A 25430-nucleotide genomic window follows, 5' to 3' on the forward strand; every position below is an offset into this window, starting at 1 on the left:
ATAGAAACATGTAACAGTAAAATGCATTTAACTTTAGTTCTATTGCAGATAAAGTTTTATATTTTCACGTAATATTAAGGGTTTTCAGAAGGAACAAAACGGCATTCTTACAAAATTGTATGTATTTCAGACCTAAAAAATTCAATAATTATTATGCAGTAAAAATTAACATTATAATAATAAACTAAATTTGGTTTTTTATATTGTGTTTTAGATGCATAATTTAAGTGAATACTTCTAACTAAGTAGTTAGAAGCCAGACAAGTGATTTTTGAAAAATACACAAGTAGGTATTTTTAAAAAATCACAAATTATTCAAATTTAATGTTCTGTTATTTTATTTTAGATTTCTGCGTTTTTTTATTGTAAAAAAAATCAGTTAAGTAGTTAATAAATACTAAAAATTTTACGACAATATAAGGCTATTTTAACATTTAAAAGAAATGTATTTTAGGTACAACACCTAATATTATAGGATGCCCGTTTTCAAATTCATCAGATATTTTTTAAAATAAAGTATTCAAAAATGACATATGTGTGGCGCTGTCTTCTTTAAGACGTTTGACATAAGATGTCAAATTTATTTGACCACAAAACTTGATAAATCCCAAAGAAGTTGCCTTCGAAAAAGTAGTAAAGGTAGCAAAACTTTTTTAATCCTATGTAAATAATGTTTCAAAAGTGTTTTAATTCATTGGTCTGCAACGTTTTGAAATCTCTTTTCTTCCATTAACACTTATACCACAGTAATAATACGCGGAATCAAAACTGTTTTCTTCCGCGAGATCTTACAGGCATGTGTTCCACAAATAATATTTTTATGGTTTAGTTTTGTTTTGACTGCGGTATAAATAGGTACGTTGATTTTGTTTGTGCAGTACTTGAAAGTTAATTTGTGCTGTTTTTGTTAAAAATTTGTTAATATAAAGAGTCATATACACATTGTGATATGGAAGACTCATTTTGTCTTGCTACACCTGGTAAAGGCCGAAAGAAATTGCGAAATCCATCAAACTGGAAGAAAGCAAAAGATAAAGTTCAAAGGTAATATTTTAAATAAATTTTTAATAGTTAGGTAGGTAGGTACTTAAAATATTTTTTTTATTGCAGGTATAAGCCTAAAACTCTACTTAGATACTCCAAATGTCATCATAAAAAAAGTACTTTTGCCTGTGAAAACTTGTCTATGCAAGATATTCGAAGATTTCATAAAAAATTCTATGAAAATACTTTATAGTTTTTCGTAGTGAAAATTGCACAAGATAACTTTATTCTTAAACATACAGAACCAAATGTTCCAAAAAGGCGCCGTCCTATAAAAGGAACTCGAAATAATTCCGTTTCGTTAAAATATTTTATTAAAACTAAAGATGGTACTTTCGAGATTTGCAGTAAAGCCTTTTTATCTATCTTGGACATTTCAAGATTTCGGGTGCAAAATATAGCTAAAAATTATTTGATTGACACTATACCACCCAAAGGAAATAGAGGAGGGGATAGGATAAGTACAAAATATGCCGAAAGAATAGAAAATGTAAAACCATTTATTTTAAAGTTAAAATGTGTTCAGTCTCACTATACTAGGAATAAATCTCAACGACAGTATATGCCAAGTGATCTATCCATAAGGCAGTTGTGGAAAATATACTGTGATGAAAACAGCAGATTGGCTGTAAAATATGACTATTTCCGGGAATGAGCTTACTATTCCAGGCAGCTCTATCTATACAATTTCACAGTATGTGAAGGAAATTCCATTGACAAACAGACTAAGGAAAGTATCACTTCATACACTTGGACCGAGAATGTGTGCGCTAAGGGCTCAAATGAAATATCTTCACTAGTTAATCATAAACTTTCTCTGGTAGACTTGACTGATGTTACCTCAATTAAACTTTTTTGCGATGGGTGTCTTGGCCAGAACAAGAACGTAAGAATGATGGGTATGCTAATGTATTGGCTGTATTACTCTAACTCTACAGTGAATGAAATTATTGTGACATTTCCTGTGGTTGGTCACTCTTTTTTTACCGGCGGATTGTGTTTTCGAACGAATTGAAAAAAGAGTTAAAAAAAGGAAGTTATAGTTCATCCTGATGAATATAGGAAATTTTTTTCCGAGTTTTCAACTGTGCTTAATATCGAAAAAGATTGTCAAATTTTTAACTGGAAAAAAGCTATAAAATCGGTTATAAAGTCACCTGGGCAGTGGCATTTTAAGTTTGCTCCATGTAAAAGAATTTTAATTTTAAAGAAATGGAAATCAAAAGGAACTCAAGCAGTGTTCGTAAAGGGGGAAGTAAATTACAAAAGCGATTTCGGGATATACAAGTCCGTTCTGAAAAAAGGAAAAACCTTGGCTACCTTAAATTTAGAGCCTTTTCCTAAGAAATGTGCAGTAAAACCAGCCAAGCTTAAGGATGTGGATGCTTTATTAAAAAAAAACATTTTAGTTTAGAGTGGAGAAACATTGAAGAGGTCGATTTAACATTTTATAAAAAAGTAAATGACAACGCCATTGAATCACTTCATGATATAGAAGTTGAAGAAGAAGAAGAAGGAATGGAACCCATGGAAGAAGACGATGGACTAAGAATTTAATTTAAAGTTTCATTAAAAAAAAAATATTTTTTTTTTAAATTATAAACTTTTACTTATTTAAAACTCCTTAAATCCTACAGATACTAAAACAAAACTTTTTAGTTCCATGGTGCGGTAGCAAAACTTGTTATATCCCGATTATTTTTGTCCATAACTACTTCTTTTAAACAAAAATTTACTACTTAGTAACAAATATTTAAATAAACAGTTGTCATAAATGTGTATTTTTATTTTAAACCACAAAAATTTGTTCTTACAAAAAATCCGAAGTTTTTCTCTTCTCCTGTAAAATTGGTTAGCACGGATCTAAAGAGTTTTGGAATTGGGCGCCTCATTTGATTTAAAAAAAAAAATTAGGTTTTATTTTATTTCCCTAATTATTATGTAAAAATAATTAAATAATTCTTCACAGCTTTTTATGAAATTTAATACGAGCTCCTGTTTTGCTTTTTAGAAGTTATTAAACATAATACTTAAATGCATTATACAAAGTCATAATTACAATTTTTAATAGTAGTGTGACTTATATATTTGCTTTTAATTATACAATGCTATTTTAAACTAACTCTTAGAACAAATCCAAATTAAAAAATAGTGAATAAGAAAAAAGCAACTAAGATTTTTATAAATAAATAAAAATATTAAAAAAAAAATTGTTTTTAGCCCTTGTGCGATATTCCACCAACATATATAATATATAAGAATAACCAGGATGTGAAATATTTCTCTTGACCTTAGTTTATAGGTATTGAAAAAATTTTAAGAGAATTTGCTGAGAATAATATTAATATTTCTTTGAAGAGTAAAAACACTACCAACCGGTTTTTTTCAAAATTAAATTGTAAATAAAATTTGTAAACATAGGAAAAGTTCAAAACCTCATGTACTTATTAACAGTAATTCAAAAACCGCAATTCCGAAAAAAAAACGAAATTCTATCTGGATAGCAAAATTATAAAAAAGACTCTTAAGTGAAATGATTAAATTTGAAAAACACCTTAGTAGCATTAATAAAAAACAGGGCCTTAATAATCTAAGTAATGCTTATATCAACCTAATTAGCAATAAAAAAATATAAGGGGAAAAAAATTATGAGCACCTTGTACATATACTAAAATTTAACATATATTGCTAGTAACATATTTTAAACTTTAAAGGTCTTGTTATATTTCATGCTTAAAGATCAAAAAAATAGCAAGCAAGATTTTTTTATTATTTCATAATTTTTTTCACTGGCTTAAAATCAAAGGAAAAGGAATGAGCAGAATAAAAAAAAATCAGTAAAACAAATCAAAAAATTAGGCTTAGAAAAATATATTCAAGAGGTACATTTTACTTAAACGCGCCTAGATTTTGGCAGGATATTTGTTGACCTTTAATTTTATTATTATTTATTGATTGTACTTGAGTAGGCATATAGCTAAAGTATTTTTTAAATTATTCCAGGAATTTCAAATGTAAGAGAAAAAATATGAAAAACTATGCCTTCCTTCATATTTTTTTATATATTCAAAAAACTACTTGGTACAAAAATAATTTTGTTACTGTAATTTTTGGTACTATCGTTGGAAACTTTTCTGTGATACTTAAATCACAAAACTGAGTTTTCTTAGCATCTTTTTAGTTAAATAAATGCTAGAATAAACCAAATAGCTTTGGTAAATAATAAAATAATTTGGTAAACTGATTTGTAATTTAAAACATAAGTGAATTCAAGGTCCATTTTTCTACTTTTTTTCATAAATAATTAATAATTGTTTTTCTTCAGTTGAATTTCTTAATTTTTATTCCAGGCAGTTGTGAAAAAAATTAAAAGTATATTTTTTTTTAAATTTACTTTTCTTAAATTACAAATACTTTTTAAGCGGTTTTTATTATTTGTTTATAATACCTAGAGGAAAAAAAAATCTATTTTGTTTAAACTTTAGGAAATTAATATAGAATATAACTAAAACCACTTATAGGCATAACTTAAATGACTAGGATTCCCACTTTTTTACTTTTTTTTTTAATAAACCTTAATATAACTTTTAATCGGCATTAAAAGCATTATCATTATAACACTTAGTAGTACAGTTTTATACAAGTATGAAATTTCAACTTTTTTGTTAGTTGGCAACAAATATTAATCAGTTAAGGGATAATAACTAAATTTAATTTAGAAAACATAAAATTTATTTTAATCTATAAAAATAACCATTATCTTTTCATGTAGCACTTCAATCAACTAGAAGAGCTTCACCTGACTCAATCGAACATCAACCAAATAACGATGCACGCCTTTTGGGGCCTTCCCACTTTAAAGGTCCTCAATTTAAGCTCCAATAACATCAGCGCCATCCTGGACCATAATTTCCGCGGCTTAGTGAATCTAGTGGAACTAAATTTGGACGATAATCGGATAGTGGCTTTACCGAGTGCGGTGTTCAAACACCTGACCGAGTTAAAAGTGTTAAGTTTGCAAAAGAATAAGTTAAAAGTGCTTCAACCGAGAACGTTTTTAAAGTTAGTGAAGTTGCACGTGTTACGGATCGGGGATAATCAGTTTGAGGAGTTAGATCCGGAGGCATTTAAGGATATTCCAGTAAGTAACTTTATTAATTAAATATTCTTGTAGGTTTTAATTTATTAATATTGCCTAATAAATATCGTAATATCTCTTGCATTGTGTAATTCTATTATCTCGGGGCGCAGCCTCACGTAAAATTAATTCAAATATTCAGTTTCAACCTAATTTATTTCCGGATGGGGAGTAGAGCGTATTGGAACGCGTTGATTATCGACCCTCCATAGAACCCGATGATTTAGGGCAGATCCAGTTGCCAAAACGCTGAACGTTACTGTGTTTCTGGATCAAAATATCTACGGCCTTTTGGATCGAGTTACTTGAGTTCACGATAATATTTTTAAAAGTTTTTTGGAAGTTAATAGAGCATTTATGAATCGACTTTTCAATTGGGATATTGCTAAATATCCAAATTAACAATCCATTAATTTTGGTTTAAATCTTATTAGGACTGAATGAAGAATTTGCATTTTAATAGCAGAAAATAAATTATTAATATATTGGGGTTATATTTATTTTATTTTGGATTCAAAGGTAGTAGCAGTTAATTTTACAGTTTAACTCTTAAGTAATTTTAGAAATAAAAATGCCTTAAATCTTAACTTTTATGCTACAGGATTTCAAAAATTAGCATAAACTCTATACGTATTTCTTTGAGATTGAAAGTTATGGAAATCGTAAAGATAAAGCCAACATTCATAAAATATTGGTTAAGTTGCGTTTTTCGATATTTGGTAAAATTCCATTAAGAAAACTTTAGTATTTCCGCAAAAAAACTGAAAAAAGTAAAAATAAAAAAAAAAATAATTTTACATAAAATTACTTGTTTAAAACCATTAAGTAAAATAATTAAATTTTTTTATTGGTAAACTGATTTGTGATTTGAGACATAAATGAATACGATGCCCATTTTTCCACTTTTTAACATTGAAAAACAAATAATTGTTTCAGGCAGTTATAAATTTCTTAATTTTTATTCCAGGCAATTGTAAAAAAAAGTAAAGAATATGTTTGTTTTTTAATTTTACTTACCTCAAATTACAAATAATTGAAAAATATAAAAATATATCCATTTTACCTTCTTTTAAGCGGTTTTCATTATTTGTTTGTAATACTTAGAGCAAAAATATTCCTGTAGTAAATGAACAAAAAATAATTCTACTTTATTTAAACTTTAGGAAATTAATAGAAAATATATATAAAACCATTTATAGGCATAACTTAAATGACTAGGATTCCCACTTTTTTACTTGTTTTTTAATAAGCCTGCAAAATTTTTTTTTTTAACTTATTTGTTAGTTGGCAACATTATCAGAATATATTAATCAGTAATAATATTAATCAGATAAGTAAAAAGAAACTTAAAAAATATTAAAATAATTAAATCTAATTTAAAAAATCTAAAATTTATTTTAATCTATAAAAATAATTATATCTTTTCATGTAGCAGAACAAGCAAAAATTAGCATAAGCTCTATACGTATTTCTTTGAGATTGAAAGTCTTGAAAATCGTAAAGATAAAGACAATATTCAGAAAATATTGGTTAAGTTGCGTTTTTCGATATTTGGTAAAATTTCATTAAGAAAACTTTAGTATTGCCGGAAAAAACTGAAAAAAACTGAAAAAAAGTGAAAATAAAAAAAAAAATTATGTAACTTTCGTTGTTTAAAACCAATAAGTAAAACAATTAAATTTTTTTATTGCTACATTTGTTGCACCTCAAATTATACGACTGCAAGTTGCAATAAAAGTATTCAATTAATTGAAGGAATTCTGTCAAAGGCGTAACGAAATATTAAAAACTAGTGTCATAATTTTATCTATTTTATTTAAATGTAAAAGGTGCACTTTACACACCTATCATCTTCTGTCATGTGGTCTTTCATAATATCATTTAAGTAGTTCCTTGTGTTTATTACCTGGACTTAAATCACTATAGCAAATCCTTCTCTTTCAGGAACTAGCTTTTCTCTACTCAATCACGCGTTCGATGCAATTTTATCGGCAAAAAGTTAGTCGAGGTAATAAGAATGTCTCCCATGCAGTGACTGTCCTTGACATTCCCGATCTTTCTCTTCCTTGCTGCATATGTTTTCATTTCTTTGTCTCACTGCTACATTGTCACTTGCTAAGCTGAGTAGCGTGAATCTCTTATCTGCCAGGCATACACTTCGATGAAGTGGTGATACCTCTATCTGGTAGAAGTAAATTCTAAACACCTTACTATACCTATCGTCTGCCTCCTTCATTGTGCTTGACCTAGGGTAGTGTCTGCGATTTTATCTCAGTTCTAGACTTTCTCATGATGTTGTAGAGATCCGTGTCGGTCTACGATATTACTTCAAAAAAGTATGCAAGACTTTTGACTCTTATGAGAAACTTTTTTGTGAGGTTTTCCTTTATTTTATTTTGTCCATTTCCCTTGTCTTATTTTGATAATAGATTACATGATACTGGCATATGTCTTTTACCGTTTTCTCTATATGCCTTCCATCATTCACTCATTGTACGTCTCCAAGTAAACAATTTCCTTTTTTATCTTGCTTATCTAGAACAAACATCATCTAATGTCATTGTAAAATACTTTTAATGAGGTCAGCTTAGGCTGTATTTTGTATACTTAAAGAACTTAAGTCAACCTATCATACGCCTTCTGGTAGTCTTAGTAACATCAAGCCAGTCGCATGTCTCCTTTGCTTCTTCTTGATCTCTTTAAGTAAAGTGAACTCAATGATTGACAAGTTACTTCTTACTCACTTTGCTTCCTTTTTCACCTCCTCGTTGCTCTTCACTTATTATATATCCTTAATGTAGTTGTTTACCAGCTTTGCAAAGCACGATGCAATCTTGTTAATAGCCTGTAGGCAAGTGATAGGCCTGTACCTTAAGGGTGTTTTCCTTTTGGTAAAAAATAGATGTTACCCTTTGTAATAAAGGACTCATTCTCAGGTTTTTTAAGAAAATTCTCTGGAAACATTGCCATAGTTTATTTTGAGAGCTAGTAGTTTCTAAGAAGTTATGCACACGGACACTACCAGGACTTTTCCAGCTATGAGTGTTTCTGATAATCTCATAAGCTACTTTCTTAGTTAGTTCTGGTTGCTCTGTTTCCCTAACATCTGTATTCTCATCTTCTTTTTTTTCAACCACTTTGCATTATGATTGTATTTTCCGCTCTGGCTCCATAGCAATGACCAGTAAGTTGTAATGCTTTGTTCATTTGGTATTTCGTTGGGTTTTCCAGTGTTCTTTCTTTAGTTTTCAGTAACCTGTTAAACTTAAAACCTGTAAAACTAAACCTATAAACTTGACAAAAGTGAGAATTTTAATTTTTTTAACTAAAATGGATTTCTGGAAATTTTCGGAATATTTTTCAATTGTTAAGCAGCATTTTAAAAAGCAATAATTAAGTTAATTTGCCTCCTGTACTTGGTACTTTACCTAGATATTTTTCAAAGGAATGCCTCCACTGCTTGTTCAATTTTAAATATTTTTTTAAATTTAATTTTCTAATTTTTTGTTTTATCTTATACACGTCTTCGGGTACATTCTACTTGCCAGATTATGAATAAATATAGAAAATAAATAAAATATAAATTGGATAATTTAATTAAATTGATAAGTAACCTTAAGGCATAGCAATGACATCCAAGAACATCTAATATTACATATTATATTAGAATTAATTATTAAAGAATTATTTTATGCAATATTTTAACTATCCTCTAAATTTTTATTCTTAAGGTTTTGAAATTACCTTTTTATCCTTCTCTTTATTTTGATCTACTTATCCTGTTTTTTTCTTGGCCTTTTTTTGTTTTATCTTTTTTTGCTTTATTGTTTGGTTTCAATCATTTTATTTTGCGAAATTTTACCAAAGAAAATATATACACCATTTTTTTATTCAGTTACTGTTATGTACCAAAACTGTTTTACTCGTTATCATTGGGTAGATATTGAGAATTTACCCCTATAAATTTAATTAAAATATTACGTATAAAATTACGTAAAAATATTAGGAATTCTACTGTATATTTAAATATTATAGTTATGATGGCCAGGTAGCATGCATCTTAACTGGTTTCACTATCGCTCCCATCTCATAATTCTGTAAAAGCTTCTCAAATTTGAATATGAGTATCCTGTTGAGTCTCATATTAGTCACGTTGCCGTTTACCTAAATATGAAATATCTGCCTTCATAATATTTTTACTAAATTACAACCATGATCTATTTGTGTGTAAATAAATCCACTAGTCCTGTAAAGTTATGTCGCTGAAGAAAGTAATTTGTAAATTTTTTCTCCAAATTTGCTCTATATCTCATCTGTTAAAGCTTTTTAGCTCCTTATTCATATTATAGTGATACTGTTATTAACCTCTATATAAATTTGTATTAAGTTACTTATTTCAACAGTTTTTGCAACTTTTGTTTTTAAATAAGGCTACTAAGCTTGGGACGTTGCACTGTTTAATAGACCAAACATAATTTTTTCCTGACTTTTTAATAGAACTCAAGCACTAGTCCAAAATTTTCCAATTGTATTATGCCACTGGTTTATGAAAATTAGAAAGTCAATAATATTCCCAGTCTTATTAAACTTGATAATATACTCTTTTACTCAAAAAAACAACACTTTTTAGATACTAATATACAGGCGTTAATTTTTTAACCTAAGTAAACTTATATAATTTAATTAATCTCCAGAAAACTGCAAAAAGTCCAATATAGTTTTCAACGAAATTTTTATTTTTAGTGAAGTTCTTCAACTTTTTAATGAGGGCCATTTTCATTAGGATCCTTATATTTTCATACAGATTGCACAATTTATATTTTTTATATATAATTTATTCATTTAAATTTTCTGTGAGACTTTAATATATCATAATTTGTGTAGGTTTATTTATGAGATATGCCCTTAAGCGAACAACCGCATAATAAATAATGATAATTTATCAATATTAGGTGATGCAAACAATCCTCCTATTAAATAAACGTATTTTGATTTCATTGAAATATATAAATCTCTATTCCAGTTTATGTAAATTTAATTAGGTCTTTCAGAAGACTATTCAAATTATATAAAAAGCTAGTATACTATATTAAAAAAACAAATATTACTACTTGGTAGCTCATTAAAATGCTACTGGAAAAAATTAAATAATAAACAAGTTTCAGTATAATAAAAATGCCTCTCTTAAATTACCATTAGAAAATTATTTAACTGCGAAGACTTTAACATACTGCAACAAAACAAAAAATATATGTGGGAAGCTTTAATAAATTACGTTTAAATATATTTTATAAACAATCGTAATTAACAGCATTTAATTCTATTATTAAAAGATAACAAGATGATTATAAATAAATAAATTGATTAATTACATAATAACCCTTTGAAATTAAATAAATAATGTGTATTCTAATTTAAACAATTAAATGAATAAAACATAAAAAATATTATATAATTAATATATTAATTAGAGTGATATACCATAAACAGAACAGTCTTCTTTATTATAAAGAAATGGAAATAGTGCTCATTTAGGTTATGCTTTGAAAGTAAAAGAAAGCATAGCTAACACAAAAGGTATAAGATAAAGCTAAATTAAAATTTAACTTTTATAGTAAAAAGATTATGAAAAAACATACATTAAATATTTTGTGATATTCTTTATACACTATATGACTTGGATTACTACTACTATTTTTATATTTAAATGTGTATATTAAAATATATGTGAAAATTTTCAAGTAGTTTAGTAATATAATATGGCTTGTTCTAGTAAGAAAAAAACAACTTTTTCTTTTGTTTCTCTTTTGTAAAGTTGTTACTTATCTTTTTAGTTAAGCACAAGGTGGATTTAGACAATTGAGTGAGAGATTTAAAGTGGACTGTATTTGTGTGATTAAAAGTAAATGTGGAAAGGTCGAAAAACCAGCCTTTAGAGATCCTTACCTTAATGTGTCTATCCAGCTTCAGCAGACCTGCTCTGGACTTATTCGGTCTTCTAATTCGGGTTGAATCACTAAGAGTGGTTGCGGTGTTGATAAGTAAAGCACGATCTGTGACGCGGTAAGGTTAAGATAACAGTTGCGGAAATAAACGTATAGATTACGACACTGGAATCAATGCGCGATAAAAAAGTGCTAACAAGTAAGTCGTCTTCTTTCTGGTCTCCGTTCAGCAGAAACTAAAGGAATTTAGAAATTTAAAGGCTATGGTACACGCGCAGATTTGTTGTTGTTAAGACTTAATATAAAAATATTAATTAAATTGGTTATAATAAAAGGACAAAATTAAATTAAATGAAATGGTAGTTTTAATTTGGAGAGAAAAACAAAGAAATATTATAAAAAGAAAAAATTTACACTATTTGGACGTTCACAAACTAAATGTGGACGGACCATAATAAGAGTTATTAATAAGTGTCATTTAATAAAAATAAAGTATTTAATGATTTCTGATATTTCAAAGACACTATTAAATGAAAAAGAAATAAATTAGTATCTTATCCATTAAAGTTACGCACCAAAAATGAAAAAATTAACAAGTTTTAAAATAAAATAAAGAATAAATAATGTATGTTAAAGGCGAACATTTATTAAAATATTTAAAATTTTGATTTTAATTATCCGTATTATAAATCTTGAATCCTTAGACCTAAGTGTCTTTAGACATTATGTCTTTGATAAACTTTGTGTTGAAGAAATTATTTTTTTTTGTAAAAATACTATTTTTTTATATTATTTAGAAAATAGTTTTAGGAACTATTTTTTAAATAATATAAGTTTAGAATTACTTCAGAAGTTACAGCCTAAATAAGTCATTTTTCTCTGAAAGTTAATATTATGTCAGTAAGTTTCTTCAAAACCTTTATACTCTTATACTCCAATAAAAGTTCAAAACGAGCAATTTTCTGTTTAAAAGTTGGTGGGACTAGATCGCATCAACTTTTTAAAAAGTTTTATGGATATTTTAAATACCTTTTATATAAAAGGAAAAAACATATACTAACCAACAACATGAAAATAACGTTTGAAATGTACAATAAATAAGGTTAACACGGTTTATATTAGACTATAAAAATAGTGTCTGAGATACCAAAAGTTTAACTACATATAATGAATTTATAATGAGACTGGATCCATTTAAGTTATGCATCAAAAATATGGAGAAACATCAATACGAATTTTAGACATTGGCAAACATGGTACTTTAGCAAACAGAACCAATTTTGAAATCAATTTAGATACAACAAAAGTAAAAATGAAACTTGGAGCAAAATATAAACAAAGTAGATATCTCATCCCAATCAGATGAGTTCTTATTTTTCATCGCTTGAATAACACTTATAAGTTTTTCTGAAGTAATGGGTTGAAAGTAAAAGCTCCCAGCAATGACCTTACCATTAAGTTAATGAAGTGGATTCAATGAAACTTATGTAAGATTGCTTGTAAGTTTATTGCCAATTGAACAGTAATGGGCATTTATTTCAAAATCATTGGCTTTTAAATTTGATTGCAATGATTGGGAAGTTTTAGACCCTCTAAAATTTTTAACATATTTCTACATGTCATTTTGACAATTAGATGTCAAATTTATGCGAATATTTGGCAATTTTAATAGTACTTTGATAAATGCAGCCATATTTATAAAAGTAGAATAAAAAAAATAATTCTGAATAAAAAAAAGGTTTCATAGAGGCACCATATATTTCTGTCAACCAAGGCTTGTTTTTTTCTAGGCCTAATACTCGTATCTATAATTAGTAAAGTACTTTCAAATCATTGTTGTAACTCAGAATAAAAGGATCTCAGATCAATTATCAAAGCTGTTCCAATTATACCTGCTCAATAACTGCCTAAACATAGAGAGATTACTTCTTGCGAGTAAACGACCCTTAAAGTGTTTTGCTTTTTTCATACACAGATTTAGGATAGTGCTGGATCTCCAACAAAAAACGAAGATCATTTTATGAATTTTAATTAGTGTAGAGGGAGTCCAGAAGGGTGCTTAAGTGGCTATTTATTCTAATAGACTGGTCAATATGCACCCAAATACTAAAAGACTGGAACAAGTGTAACAAGAAAACTAAAATCACACAACACCTTGTTCTTAAGTACTTTAAATCTTATTTTTACTTTTTTTTATATTCTAAATGGCTTGTATATAAATCTAATAAAATAAGATGCTTTTGGGTTGTCTGAACCTCAACAAAAATGAATTTTGTTTGTGAGATCATAAATAAAGAATTTTGTTCTCTTTGGCAGATGCGCTATTGCAAAAGGTGGAAATGTTCAATTTCTGTACCTGTATCTCCATTTTAGTCAGAAGTCATATAAAAAATGGCAGTTATATGTTGTTTTTCAATGTATTTATGTAAAATAAGAAAAAAAAATCTTTTAGGCAATATTATAAAAAAGAGAGGTGAAATATAACGGTGGATCTTTTTTAAAATTGAAAAAACCAAGGTAAAATATACTAAAAACACATTTTTATTAAATATTCAAATACGTTTAACTTTTATTGAAAAATAGGCAAATAAAAATATTTTTTAATAAACGACACAACGGCCTAATATTTTTATAGCCAATTATTCTCTTTACCCTTTCACATTTTAACGGAATAATTTAGAGCTCCTCCAAAGCCGAAGCAAATAAACTAATGTGTCATTAAAATACCCTGACCTTAATCTATGTTTTATTAGAGAACTTGCAATGATTTAGAGGCGGTTAGGGACTCTCGCGCTCCGAAGTTTCAGCCAGACAAGAAATTCGCCACTTCAAATTTACGAAAATAACAAATGGGTATGGTTAAACTTTAATTATTATGTTAAAAACTAATGGACGCGTCATGATAGAAACCCTAATGGAACTCTAAAAATAGCTATTTAAACGTGATAAAACTTCTATAAATTTTAATGAGATAAAACGTGTTACACGAGGGGTAAAAAAAGAGACATTTGACCGATTTACGTGCCGTTTCGTTCGTTTTTAATGTCTATTTGATGAAGTTATTTAATGTGTAAAAACATGCTTAAAAACCATAAATGCTACAAATAGAGATTATTAAATTATTTAATTAAACTTTTTCCAACTGTTGCTCCTAGCAAATTCGCAAGTTTAAATACAATGCTGAAATTTTAATGGTAGCTAAGAGTAATTTTCCACGCTAAAATCTGTTTTTGTTTCGAAAACTCCTTAATTAGTAAATTTCGTGCTTGCAAGTTGTTTATTTATGTGTCTAATATCTTTCGCGTCTTTTTAATTTATATTTGAGAACGTCAGCCGTAAGGTTTCAACATCATCTTTTGGATATTACGGACTTAAGCTTAATTTTCGTCGAGCTCCTCTCACTTTATTGTTAGTTCATTTATATTAGAAATGTATAGAAAAATTAATTAGTTTAGAGTATAGATATGTCAAATGCGTTTTTATACGTAAAAAATTAAAAGTGTACAAAATTAATCATATTAAATACAAAATTGGTTAATATATAAAATAATACACACTTATACATTAATGTACCTGCTAATATAAACCTTAAATACATCACTTAAAATAAAAAAATTAAACTAAAAATAAAGTAAATCACTAATGTCAATGTGAAGATACTCTTAAATGGAGTAATAACATAAATTTAATAAGCATGGAATAACAGCTATTACTCACGAGGATAAAGTTTAAAGAAAGACTGTAGAATAGCTTATTACATGCGAGTATATTACTCTATACCTTTTTCCATGACCTTTATACAGTATGTCCAAAAAAATCTCATACTTTAAAGAATCAGTTTTTTAAATAAAATACTACTTAAATAAAATACTAATACGAAAAAAGATGAAATAATTTCTTAATATTTACATTTAAACTTTTTTGTAATAACAATTTGCTTTATTCAAGACATTTTTTGAACAACAAATAATTTAATTATCATATCATAATACATTTTCAATTTGCTGTGTATTCTGAACTATTTATAGTAATATTAGATAACTGGAAAAGTTTTAATTTGGGGTAGTATAATTGCATAAATTAATGTTCTTCTTGGTCGCCTCGTGTACAATAGCTGATGATTTGTGATGGTACATTTTCCTTTTTGATAAAAAATGGATTTTTGTGCACTTCTATTTTTTTGAATTGTTACTTTGCTTGGCAGATTATCGTTATCTGATGCCTCATTGACAAATTTGTTAATTTCCTTTGAAAAAACTTAAATCAATTTCTTACCAGACTTCAGAATACACACATCTTTCTAAATTTTATTAGTTAAATTATTTATATTATTAGTATAATTGTCAGTTGTCAAATAAGGCGTCAACATCTTACTAATGATTCAATATTCATGGGATAAGTATGGAGGCGTACACAGTCATAATAATAGATACAGATGTGACCTTATTTTAGCGTGCTGAAGGCTAAAGAGGTGTCATTTTAGACCAGGATATTAGGCAATTAGATTTTAAAACAAATTGTTAGATAACTTAAAAGATCTTCTCACAACTCAATTTAAAGGTTAAATTAAGGAAATTTTAATGAGAAATGTATTTTATAGTAGTAAAAAATTATAGAGTGAAATTTTAATTTTTATCAAAGCTTTTGCTTAAAAAATACTGTTTCAGTATAGCAATATCGATGCTCGAAATAAGCCAAGACCCGTATACATCTAAAGTGGAGAGTAAAGAACTAGTTTGCATAAGAAAAATCCCCCATTGGAACACATAGGCGATGATTCAAGAATAACATTTATGATGCTCTTAATAAGCCTTATAATTTTAAAAACCTAATTAAATTTCAGATAGCTTTCGACTAAGTATTGATACATGGTTGTCACATGTGAATCTCAGATCCAATGTTTAACCAAAAAATACATTGAGATCGTAGTTCATAGTTATATATATTAATTTAAGCAAATCTTTTGACATACATTTTTTTCAGATGTATTTTTTCTTGTCTATACTATGAAATGCGCATTTTTATTAATATAAAAGTTAAGTCTTACAACAAAATAATCACGTGTAATGTTCCACTGTTTATATTATTTACGAAAAACGATCCTTCTGTACTTAAGTCCTATTTTACCTTTTGATAATTATAATTTTTATCTTTTCAAATTTCGTCGCTTGTAGAACTTTTATTTTTTACATCTATCGTTAAAGCTATATAATATTATATACTAGTCCAGTAAAAGAAAGCCTAGTTATGTCATTCATATAGAAATAATAGATAATTCAAAAGCGTAAGAATATTTTTATATTCTTCATCTTTATCATTGAATCACGAAAAATTTATTTAAATTGTAATTTTAATGACTGTTAAATATTTAAAAAGAAAACAGGAAGAGGTATGTAATGACTACAAATTTAATAAAATAATCTGTATGTTGATTTTCATTTATTTACCGCTAAAAGCACATTTTATTTCATGTAAGTTCACTCTATAAAAGTCGTTTTTTTTATTTTAAAAGAGCTTCACCTTCCAATTATTTTCCAATATCTACCTCTCTTGGCTTGAAACATATATAGTTTAGAGCTCTTATAGTTTGGAAAACTGATCTGATCTTTAATAGATTTATTAGGAGAACATCTATCTCTCATAAATGAATTTCCCAATTTTATCCATATTGTTTTTATTTATAGAAATTGCAATAACGCCAAGGAAAAAATTCTTCAAATTCCAAGGGTAAAATCTCATCATTTTATCCTTTTTTGAAAAGGGTAATTAGGGTATTTAGGGCATATTATATTTTCTATCCATTCTATCAAAGAAAAAAACTATCAGAATATTGAATTTTCTAGAAAAAATTATGAATTTATTAATTATTAGAAGATATTGGATAACACCACACTTTTTGAAAGTTTGTAGTGCGTCTAAACCAATATTGACAGCAGAAATATCTTTAAAATTCTATGTATGAATGTCGTAATCTAAAATTACAAAAAATACTGTCTTGGCCATTTTTAAGGATATATATATACATGACAATTTTTTTCCTCGCTACCGTAAAGTACAAAATCTAATAACATCATATTTGCTCAAATACGTTTTTCTCGCTGATATAATTCTTTTAATTAACATATATGCTTTTTACGTCCGCGTATATTAATTTATTTTTATACATGCATCTAAATTTGACAAGTTCAAGATTAAATGGAATTATATAGTGAAAATGTACGGGCTTTAAGTGCATAAACTTATGAGTTTTAGGCTGGAAGCTTAGAATTTTAAAATATTAGTTTGGTAAGTAGTAGTGAGTATATCCACTGTCGATAGGTTTTTTCATTCATCCTATGCTGGGTTGAATAATGTGAGTTATTGATTTTTTAAGTGTTTCCCACATTACGTTACCATTGTTTGGATGTACCACAGATGCGATCATAGTCTCCGAAGCTGCTTCATATTCTGTTATTTTCCTTTGAAAGCATCTGATTTTAGAATCTGTTTAGGCCAGAATATTTGCTTGCAGATTCTGTCTCTAAAATTGGCTCTATCCAGAAAGTGGTCACTGTATGCTTAGGAATCATACGTCGGTAATACTACTGCTACGTCACACATTAATTAAAACGTGATCAATCTGATTTCTCGTTAGTCCGTTATTTGAAACCCAGGTCGACTTGTGAATATTTTTATGGTCAAACATCGTTGATTTATTGACAATATTAGTAGTTGATGTCCACCAGTTTTATCCCATTGTTCATTGCATTTAACGATGTTATGCTTGAAGACTCCTTCATTCCTATTCTAGCATTTAAATCGTCCACAAAAAGTATTGCATCTTCTCTAAACAAAGCTATAAGAACCGTCTTCAACTGGTTATAAAAGGCATCTTTAGTTAAGCTATCCTTTTTTAAAATTGACGCATGAAGAGATATTATTGAGATGTTGTAAAATTTTTCTCAAGTTAAGTTTTATGTAGCAGATTCTTTTACTTACTGGTTTAAACTAATGATGAAATCTAGCATCGCATTTCTTATAACAAAACCTGTTTCAAATTCGTATTGGTTTTTGGGACTACCACTGCAAAACACTACTAATTTGCAAATTTTTTTATTTCTTAATTATATTTAGATATTTGATTGTTTTTGTTGCTGTAGTAGGCTTGTACCTTAAAAGCACATTCAAAATTTAAATGTTCAAGTTCTGTTTTCTTTGCCGACCTTCAGCATCTATATCTAAGGAAAATAAAGCTAAAAAAATAGCATTGATACTTCAAAGCTGTATTACAATATATAAAATTTATAACATAATTTTTCCCCTAGAAAATAAAAAGGTACAACAAAAACAGTAAAATAAGAGTTTTTTGCAATTAGTCTTCAAGCTTTCGTGATATTAACAAAATCCATTCTGAAATTGCTCCTTTGTGGTCCTTAAAATATCTTAAAAGGTACTTTAACCAGCCAAGCAAGACTTTACGCATTGTAGTAATTTAAAAGACTGCTTTGCTCAACTTAAAAGATAAATGGGTCTGGCAAACTTTAAAAACTGATTTAAATGTCACCATTCGCCTTTTGGAAACTTTTCATAAGCCCGGAATATGTGAGTCATAAATTTGGATGCACTTAAATCCCGGTTTGTTTTTGAAGTTGCAAGGCGAACGTTGATTTATCGGCTAAGAATTTTCGAAAATAAGAGGCGTTTGAAAGTTTGCAATGAAGATTAACCAGTTAAGGATTTGTTTGAAACTGGGACACGAGCTAGCTGTAATTCGGTAGCTAGGCAAAGATTATCCTAAAAATTTAATGATTTTTGAAGGAAAATTGAAAATTAATCACGTTTGTTAGAAAGAGCTTATCTCGACATTTAAAGTTGTATTATTAGAACTCAAAACATACACAAATGTGTAAATCTATAAACTTAAACTGAAAATCCTATTCCAGAAAGCAGCTTTGGCTAATGAATGGAAATAGCGTAGAAAATTAGGGTTAAGCCCTTAATAAACAAAAGTTGACTGTATACCCCTTTCAGTTTCAGCTCGTTTCCTCTAATTGAAAGGTTTCTTAAGGTACAAGTATACTTAAAGAAATAAACAAAAAAACATTGCAATTTGAAACACGTAAATGAACATATTATTATTTTGGGGCACGTATGGGATTTAGATATTTACGAGCTTCAGTGGATTTATATAACACAGAATTACTCGGGGATGCCGCAAGCCTCATTGTAAATTTATGTTGTTCGAAGAACTAAGTTGAACTTCCGGGCAGGTGTGCTATATATATTATAACCTCATATAAATATATAATATTTATTGTATGAAATAAATATGATAGAATGCCCCTCAATCAATTAAGGGAAAGTTTATTGTTCCTGGCAAATACGAAACTTCCTTTCAGACTCTTGCTTAAGTTACCTTTGTATGTTATATCAATAATATTAATAAATAAATACATATTATCTATTTTCTCCAAGAAAATAAACAAAAATCAAAACAAAGATAAAAACACAAAGTAGCGTCTCATTAAATATATACAGCGTGTCAATTTGAATATTTTCAATGTAAATACCTCCAAAAATAAAAAAGATAAAAAAGTGCAATTTGGTACAAATGTTAAACAGAAGGAACTCCAACCACCGTATTTTGGTTATAGGGTGAGTCACATCTTGGGGCCGATGCAGAACGCCAAAAATTGAAACATTAAATTAAATTAAATTTTACATTAAATCCAAGGCCTTTTGGAGTAGTATTCACCTGCACAAGATTTTTTTCTAAATTGTATACAGGGTTAAAGAAAGGTATATGCTTAACAAAACAACTAACATAAACTCTGTTTTTATGAAGGTCATCGAGTAAAGCTGGTTGCATTTTAAGCACGACAGTTTTTTAGTGACTTCAGAAAAAAGTCGAGGGGTGTTAGATCTGGTGATCTCGCCGGCCATTCTATTAGACTTTTTCTCCCAATCCACTGTACAGGGTGTCCCATTTTGGGTACTTTTGCGGGATATATCTGTTATTTTTAAAGTTTTTGTGAAAGTAAAAACTTACTCTTATAGATTTTTTTCTGTAGAATCTAGTGGTATAGATATTTTTTTTTATTAATAGTTTCTGAGTTATAACCCAAACTTATGTTTTTTTAAATGGAACACACTATATATTTATAGTTCATAATATTGGCCTTTTTTACCTTTTTAAAAACATATAACAGTATGGACTTATTTTCAAAAATACTCAAATAAATAACAGTTTTCTTAATTTCAATGATCATATTAACAATTTAATAGGAAACCATGGCTATTTATAACAAGAAACAAAAAAATGAGTATAAAAAATTAATAGCATCTTTTGTATTATTTTATTTTTGTAAAATTGGTGGATACCGTTAATAAATAAATAAATAAATATATTAATGTTAACTATCTTCGGGTTTGATTGACATTTCTCTGTTTTTGAATGAATAACGAAAATTTTGATTTTCGTTATTTGTAAATTTTGACAAAAAAATGGCAGCATTTGAAAATTATGAAAAATATGATATGCTTGTATATTTTATACAAAGCAATGAAAATGCTGAAGAAGCTTCAGAACTATATTTCCATAGGTAAGTTAGAAGCCGTTATATGACTACCTACCAATTTCTAATGTTGTAGTTTTATGCTTGTTAGATATCCAGAGAGAAGGCAACCGTTTTTTGGTATATTTGCTCGTTTAAAGGACAAATTACTTGAGCACGGATCTTTTGTTCAGCCGCGTTCTAAAGCATACAATAAAGAAAATAGGGAAGAAAGGCAAAACAAGGACGCTTTGGAGTGTCTTGTTTTATGTTGGGAAAACAAATAGTATACCGAATTTTTGAAGGTACCAAGATATACTTGAGGAAGTTATTCCAGAACTTCTGGAAAATATCCCTCTAGCCCAATATAACACTGTCTACCTACAACAAGATGGTGCCCTAAGTCATAACTCTGGGCTAGTAAGGGCATTTCTTAAAATCACTTTGCTTAAAGATGGATAGGTACCAACGGACCTATTAGATGGCCTCCACCGTACCCCGATCTCCCGATTTTAGATTTTTTTTTATCGGGGTATATACAAGATCAAGTGTATAAAAGACAATGCAATAATCTAATGAAATTTCAAGACGCAATTCATTTAGCATTTTAAAATCTGAGAAGCAGACAAATTATTATTTTGAATGCTATTTAAAGGGTTACAAAGATTTGCCAATTTTGTATCAGAGAAGATGGTCATTTTGAACATCTCTTATAAAATTGATATTTTGTTATTTGGTTATTTTCTTATAGTGTTTATTAAATTTATATATTTGTTTTTTGTGTTCTTTTATTACAAAAAAAATAGGAATGATGCAATTCCCCATTCGTGGTTATTAATTTGTAATTTTTATTTGTCTATTATTGTTATTCATGGTCTACTATTAAATTATAAACTTAATTTAGAAAATTGTTAATTATTTGCGTATTTTTGAAAATAAGTCCACACTGTTATATATTTTTAAAAAGGTAAAAAAGGCCATTTTTATGAATTATATATATAGAGGGTGTTCCATTTAAAAAAACATAAGTTTGGGCTATAACTCAAAAACTATTAATTAAAAAAAAATATATCTATAGCACTAGATTCTACGGTAAGAAATCTATAAAAATGAGTTTTTTTTAATAAAAACTTTAAAAATAACGGAGATACGATGGGGGTCACAGAATGCAAAAATTTCAAAAATGTCCTGTAGCTTAAAAAATAAAAGAGCTATGAAAATTTTGTTAATAGCATCTTTATAATTTATAGTTAAAAAAAGTAGCACAGTATCACGAAAACCGCAACTCTCTATCTCTAAAAATAAAGGAGATATTCCGCAAAAGTTCCCAAAATGGGACACCCTGTACATTTTTGGTATTGTGTAGCAGAAAACCAAGTATTTCTGAAAAGAATTTAAGACAATAATTATTACATGCACAGGGGCTAAGATAGATAGAAATTAACCTTTGAGATAATGTATTTTTCTTAATAAAAAAGTGTTTTTTTGTTAAATGCTTAAGCTGTTTTAAAAGTATCTTCTGTAATGTCTACATAGCAGCTATAGTATTTTTTATGTACTCCTTTTAAAACAAGAACATGGTTTTAAGACCAGGGAACATTATTAAGAGATTCGGTCACTAAAAGTTACATAAAAGTTGTAACATATAACATAACATATATGTACAGTTGTAACATACCTTAGTATTTTGGTCTAGTATTTTGGTCTAATATTACATTGATGTCTCATAACCACATATATTCAATATTCAATATAACTTTCTAAAGCGCAGTTAAATGCTAAATGCTAGCACAGATTTAACGAGACAAAGTTTTGTTGACACAAAGTTTTTTTTGAAAGAAAGTTTGTCTTGTTAAATCTGTGATGCTAGTAATCAAGATCTAAAAACTATAAGTGATTTTTCCAGAATACATAGATTGCTTTTAAACTCATCCAAGACTAGTCTTATTATTTTTGAAAACGCAAATATGACCAATAACATTAAAAATAATACTAATAATCATTTAGATAATACCAAAGTTAAAAAAAAGAAATGTTGACTAATTACTTTTGCAATAGACCAAAATGATATTGATCTACTTGGGCAATTTAAAATTTTTGTTTTCACTCTCTACTTATATTTTTCTTTGCAACGATCGATCGTCTGCTTGCACGCATTTCTCAGAGTAACAAAATTGACATGATTTGCTTGGATCTTAACGCCATTTGCAATAAACAGCATTTTTGTTGTTTATTGCCTTGGTGCCACTTTTATCGAATCTCGGTTTACTGTCTGAAGAGCTTTTCAAGGTGTTTATAATATAACTGCTGAAGTCATTTCTGAAATGTATAACCGGCATCACTCTAAGGAAAAAAAAGGAAAAACGGTTCCTTTGTCTCCAGTTGGCTATAGATCAGCCAAACTCCACACGGCATAGGTGGAGTCTTAATTAACATTTCTAGTTTACATTTTACAGTTACCAATTTATGATCTGATGTTTCCAGTGGTTTATGTACAGTAATATTGTACCAGTCGGGATGTGTCACAAGAAACAGATCTAGGAAGCTAACAAAGTTTCCCTGTCTATCAAGGATTCTGATTGGCTTCTATAAGCTGTGCTAGATCGTGACTAAACGCAAAGTCCTCTCCAGCGCCTTTCATCATCAGTCCTATTTATAATGCGTTTGCTTGCAACTCATCGGTATCAGTAAGGTCGGTAAGAAGCCGTCTGTCTGAAGCAGAAATACTTTGTGGACTTTTCTGTTATTATTTTGAATCAGATAAAACCTCGAGCCCTGGTGGTTTAGAGGTTCTTCCCGTTGGCAATATATGTTGCTTCTAAAGGTTTCTAAAGGTTTCTAAGTTAATACCAGAACACTACTATTTTAAGTTTACAATAAATATTGGCCAGTTGAAGATTAGTTTGAACTAATATATGAGCTAGGCTAAGGTTATCCTTATAATTTAATTGCACAGAAGTCACAATTATTCGCATATTTTACAAAAACCTAATTTTAAAATTAAAAATTTTATAAGTGTAACTCGAAACATACACAAATGCGTAAATCTAGAAACTGAAACTAAAAATCCTATTGCAGAAAATAGAGTTCCTAATAAATAAAAGTTGGAGGTAAAACCTATTTGGCTTACGCTTACCTTGATGCCGCCCCTAATTAAAATGTTCAAGGTGCTCCTTTTATTTTTGAGATACTAAAGAGGTAAATGAACGATATTATTATTTTGGGGCACGTATGGGATGATATATCGTTATAAGTTTTAGTGAATTTATATAACAGAGAACTACTCGAGGATGCCGCAAGCCCCATTATAAATTAATGTTGTACCAGAAAGTAACCTAAACTTTGTGTTTATTTGGGCAATATGCTATATATATCATAACTTATTTAGTGTATGACGTAAATTGTCATTTTCGAAATATTAGAATGCTCACCAATCATCAAGTTATATTGTGGCCAGCAGAACAGAAGAACCTCATTAGCTGGTGTAACAACTTATGTGTTAATGGCTAGATTTATTGCGAGATATTATAAGAAATTAGGATGAATAGTCACATTATTTATTAATATCAGTGTATTTCCTTAATTTAAATACCTAAATCTTTTTTAATTTAATTTTATTTAATTGACCAGATTTGGCTCCTCTAGATTTTTTCCGAAAAGTGTATAAAGGGTAAGGTTAATATTAATAGCAGAGTACCATATTTATTAAATTTTACGATAAATATTGACCAATTATAGACTTGTTTAAGACTGATATTATATACCTCAGTTCAATTACGTAACAAGTCCAAAAAATGCAAATTTTAGTAATTAAATCTATGATTATAAGAATAATATAATTTATTAATTTCTATAGTAAAACAAATCAGGTTTTCTATTATGTATTTCAAAAATGGTGCCATGGTAGTATGCAACAACTCTAAATTTATATTTTTCTTATTTTTATAATGTAATACCTATAGATAATTAAACTGAAGAAAATTAATAATGTAAATGAAAATCTTGAGAAACTTTGAAACCAGTAACTAAAAAAGGTACAATTAAAGTCGGCATTTAAAAAAATACCTTCAATTTACTTAAAAAATAAAAGAAAACTATCGGATTTTTCATAGTTATATCCGGCCTGTCTATTGGTCATTTTATGAAAATTTTTGAGAAAAAACAGATGAAGTAAAAGATAGGTCTTCTCAATTAGATTCAGAGTAATTTAAAAAATGTTTTAAAAATGAGATGGTTAAGGTACATAATGTATAAAGTTCTTACAAAAAAAGTAGTTAAATAATGTAACAACACAACAAGAGTTAAAATTTCTTTAACTATAAATAAAAAAATATCAAAACTTCTTAAATACTTGAACACCTTAAACATCGTTTATACCTAAAATTTTATTTAAATTTATAAAAGAATACGGTAGAGAGAAATAGTTTAGTTTATAATGCATGAATTGCAATATTATTTATTTTCTCAAATATTGTAATTTTTATTTGTTTACATTATTGAATTAAGGTATCAATAAAATTGTCCTAATAATTTAACAGATTTTCACACAAAAGTTAATATAAATGGCAGTTTTTCACAATAAGCTAATCTTAAAATTAAAAGTTGTAATATTACCACTCAAAACATACAAAAATGTGTAAATCTATAAAGCTAAATAATAAACGAAAAATCCTGTTCCCGGAAGCAGCTTTTCCTTATGAATGAAAAGGACTTAGGAAATTAGGTTTAAGCCCTTAATAACCAAAAGTCAGCGGTAAAACATTTTCGGCT

The 25430-nt window shown here is 28.1% G+C and overlaps 1 protein-coding gene across 1 annotated transcript in view; it reads left to right on the forward strand.

Moving 5' to 3' along the window:
• Nucleotides 1-25430, forward strand: part of LOC126743754 (insulin-like growth factor-binding protein complex acid labile subunit) — a 93881-nt gene that overhangs the window by 33349 nt on the left and 35102 nt on the right. Inside the window, exon 3 of the mRNA XM_050450971.1 lies at nt 4817-5185. Within this exon, the coding sequence (XP_050306928.1) occupies nt 4817-5185 (369 nt within the window). The remainder of the gene's footprint in view (nt 1-4816; nt 5186-25430) is intronic.

The sequence above is a fragment of the Anthonomus grandis genome, chromosome 13 (assembly GCF_022605725.1).
Source record: "Anthonomus grandis grandis chromosome 13, icAntGran1.3, whole genome shotgun sequence".
Taxonomy (NCBI): domain Eukaryota; kingdom Metazoa; phylum Arthropoda; class Insecta; order Coleoptera; family Curculionidae; genus Anthonomus; species Anthonomus grandis.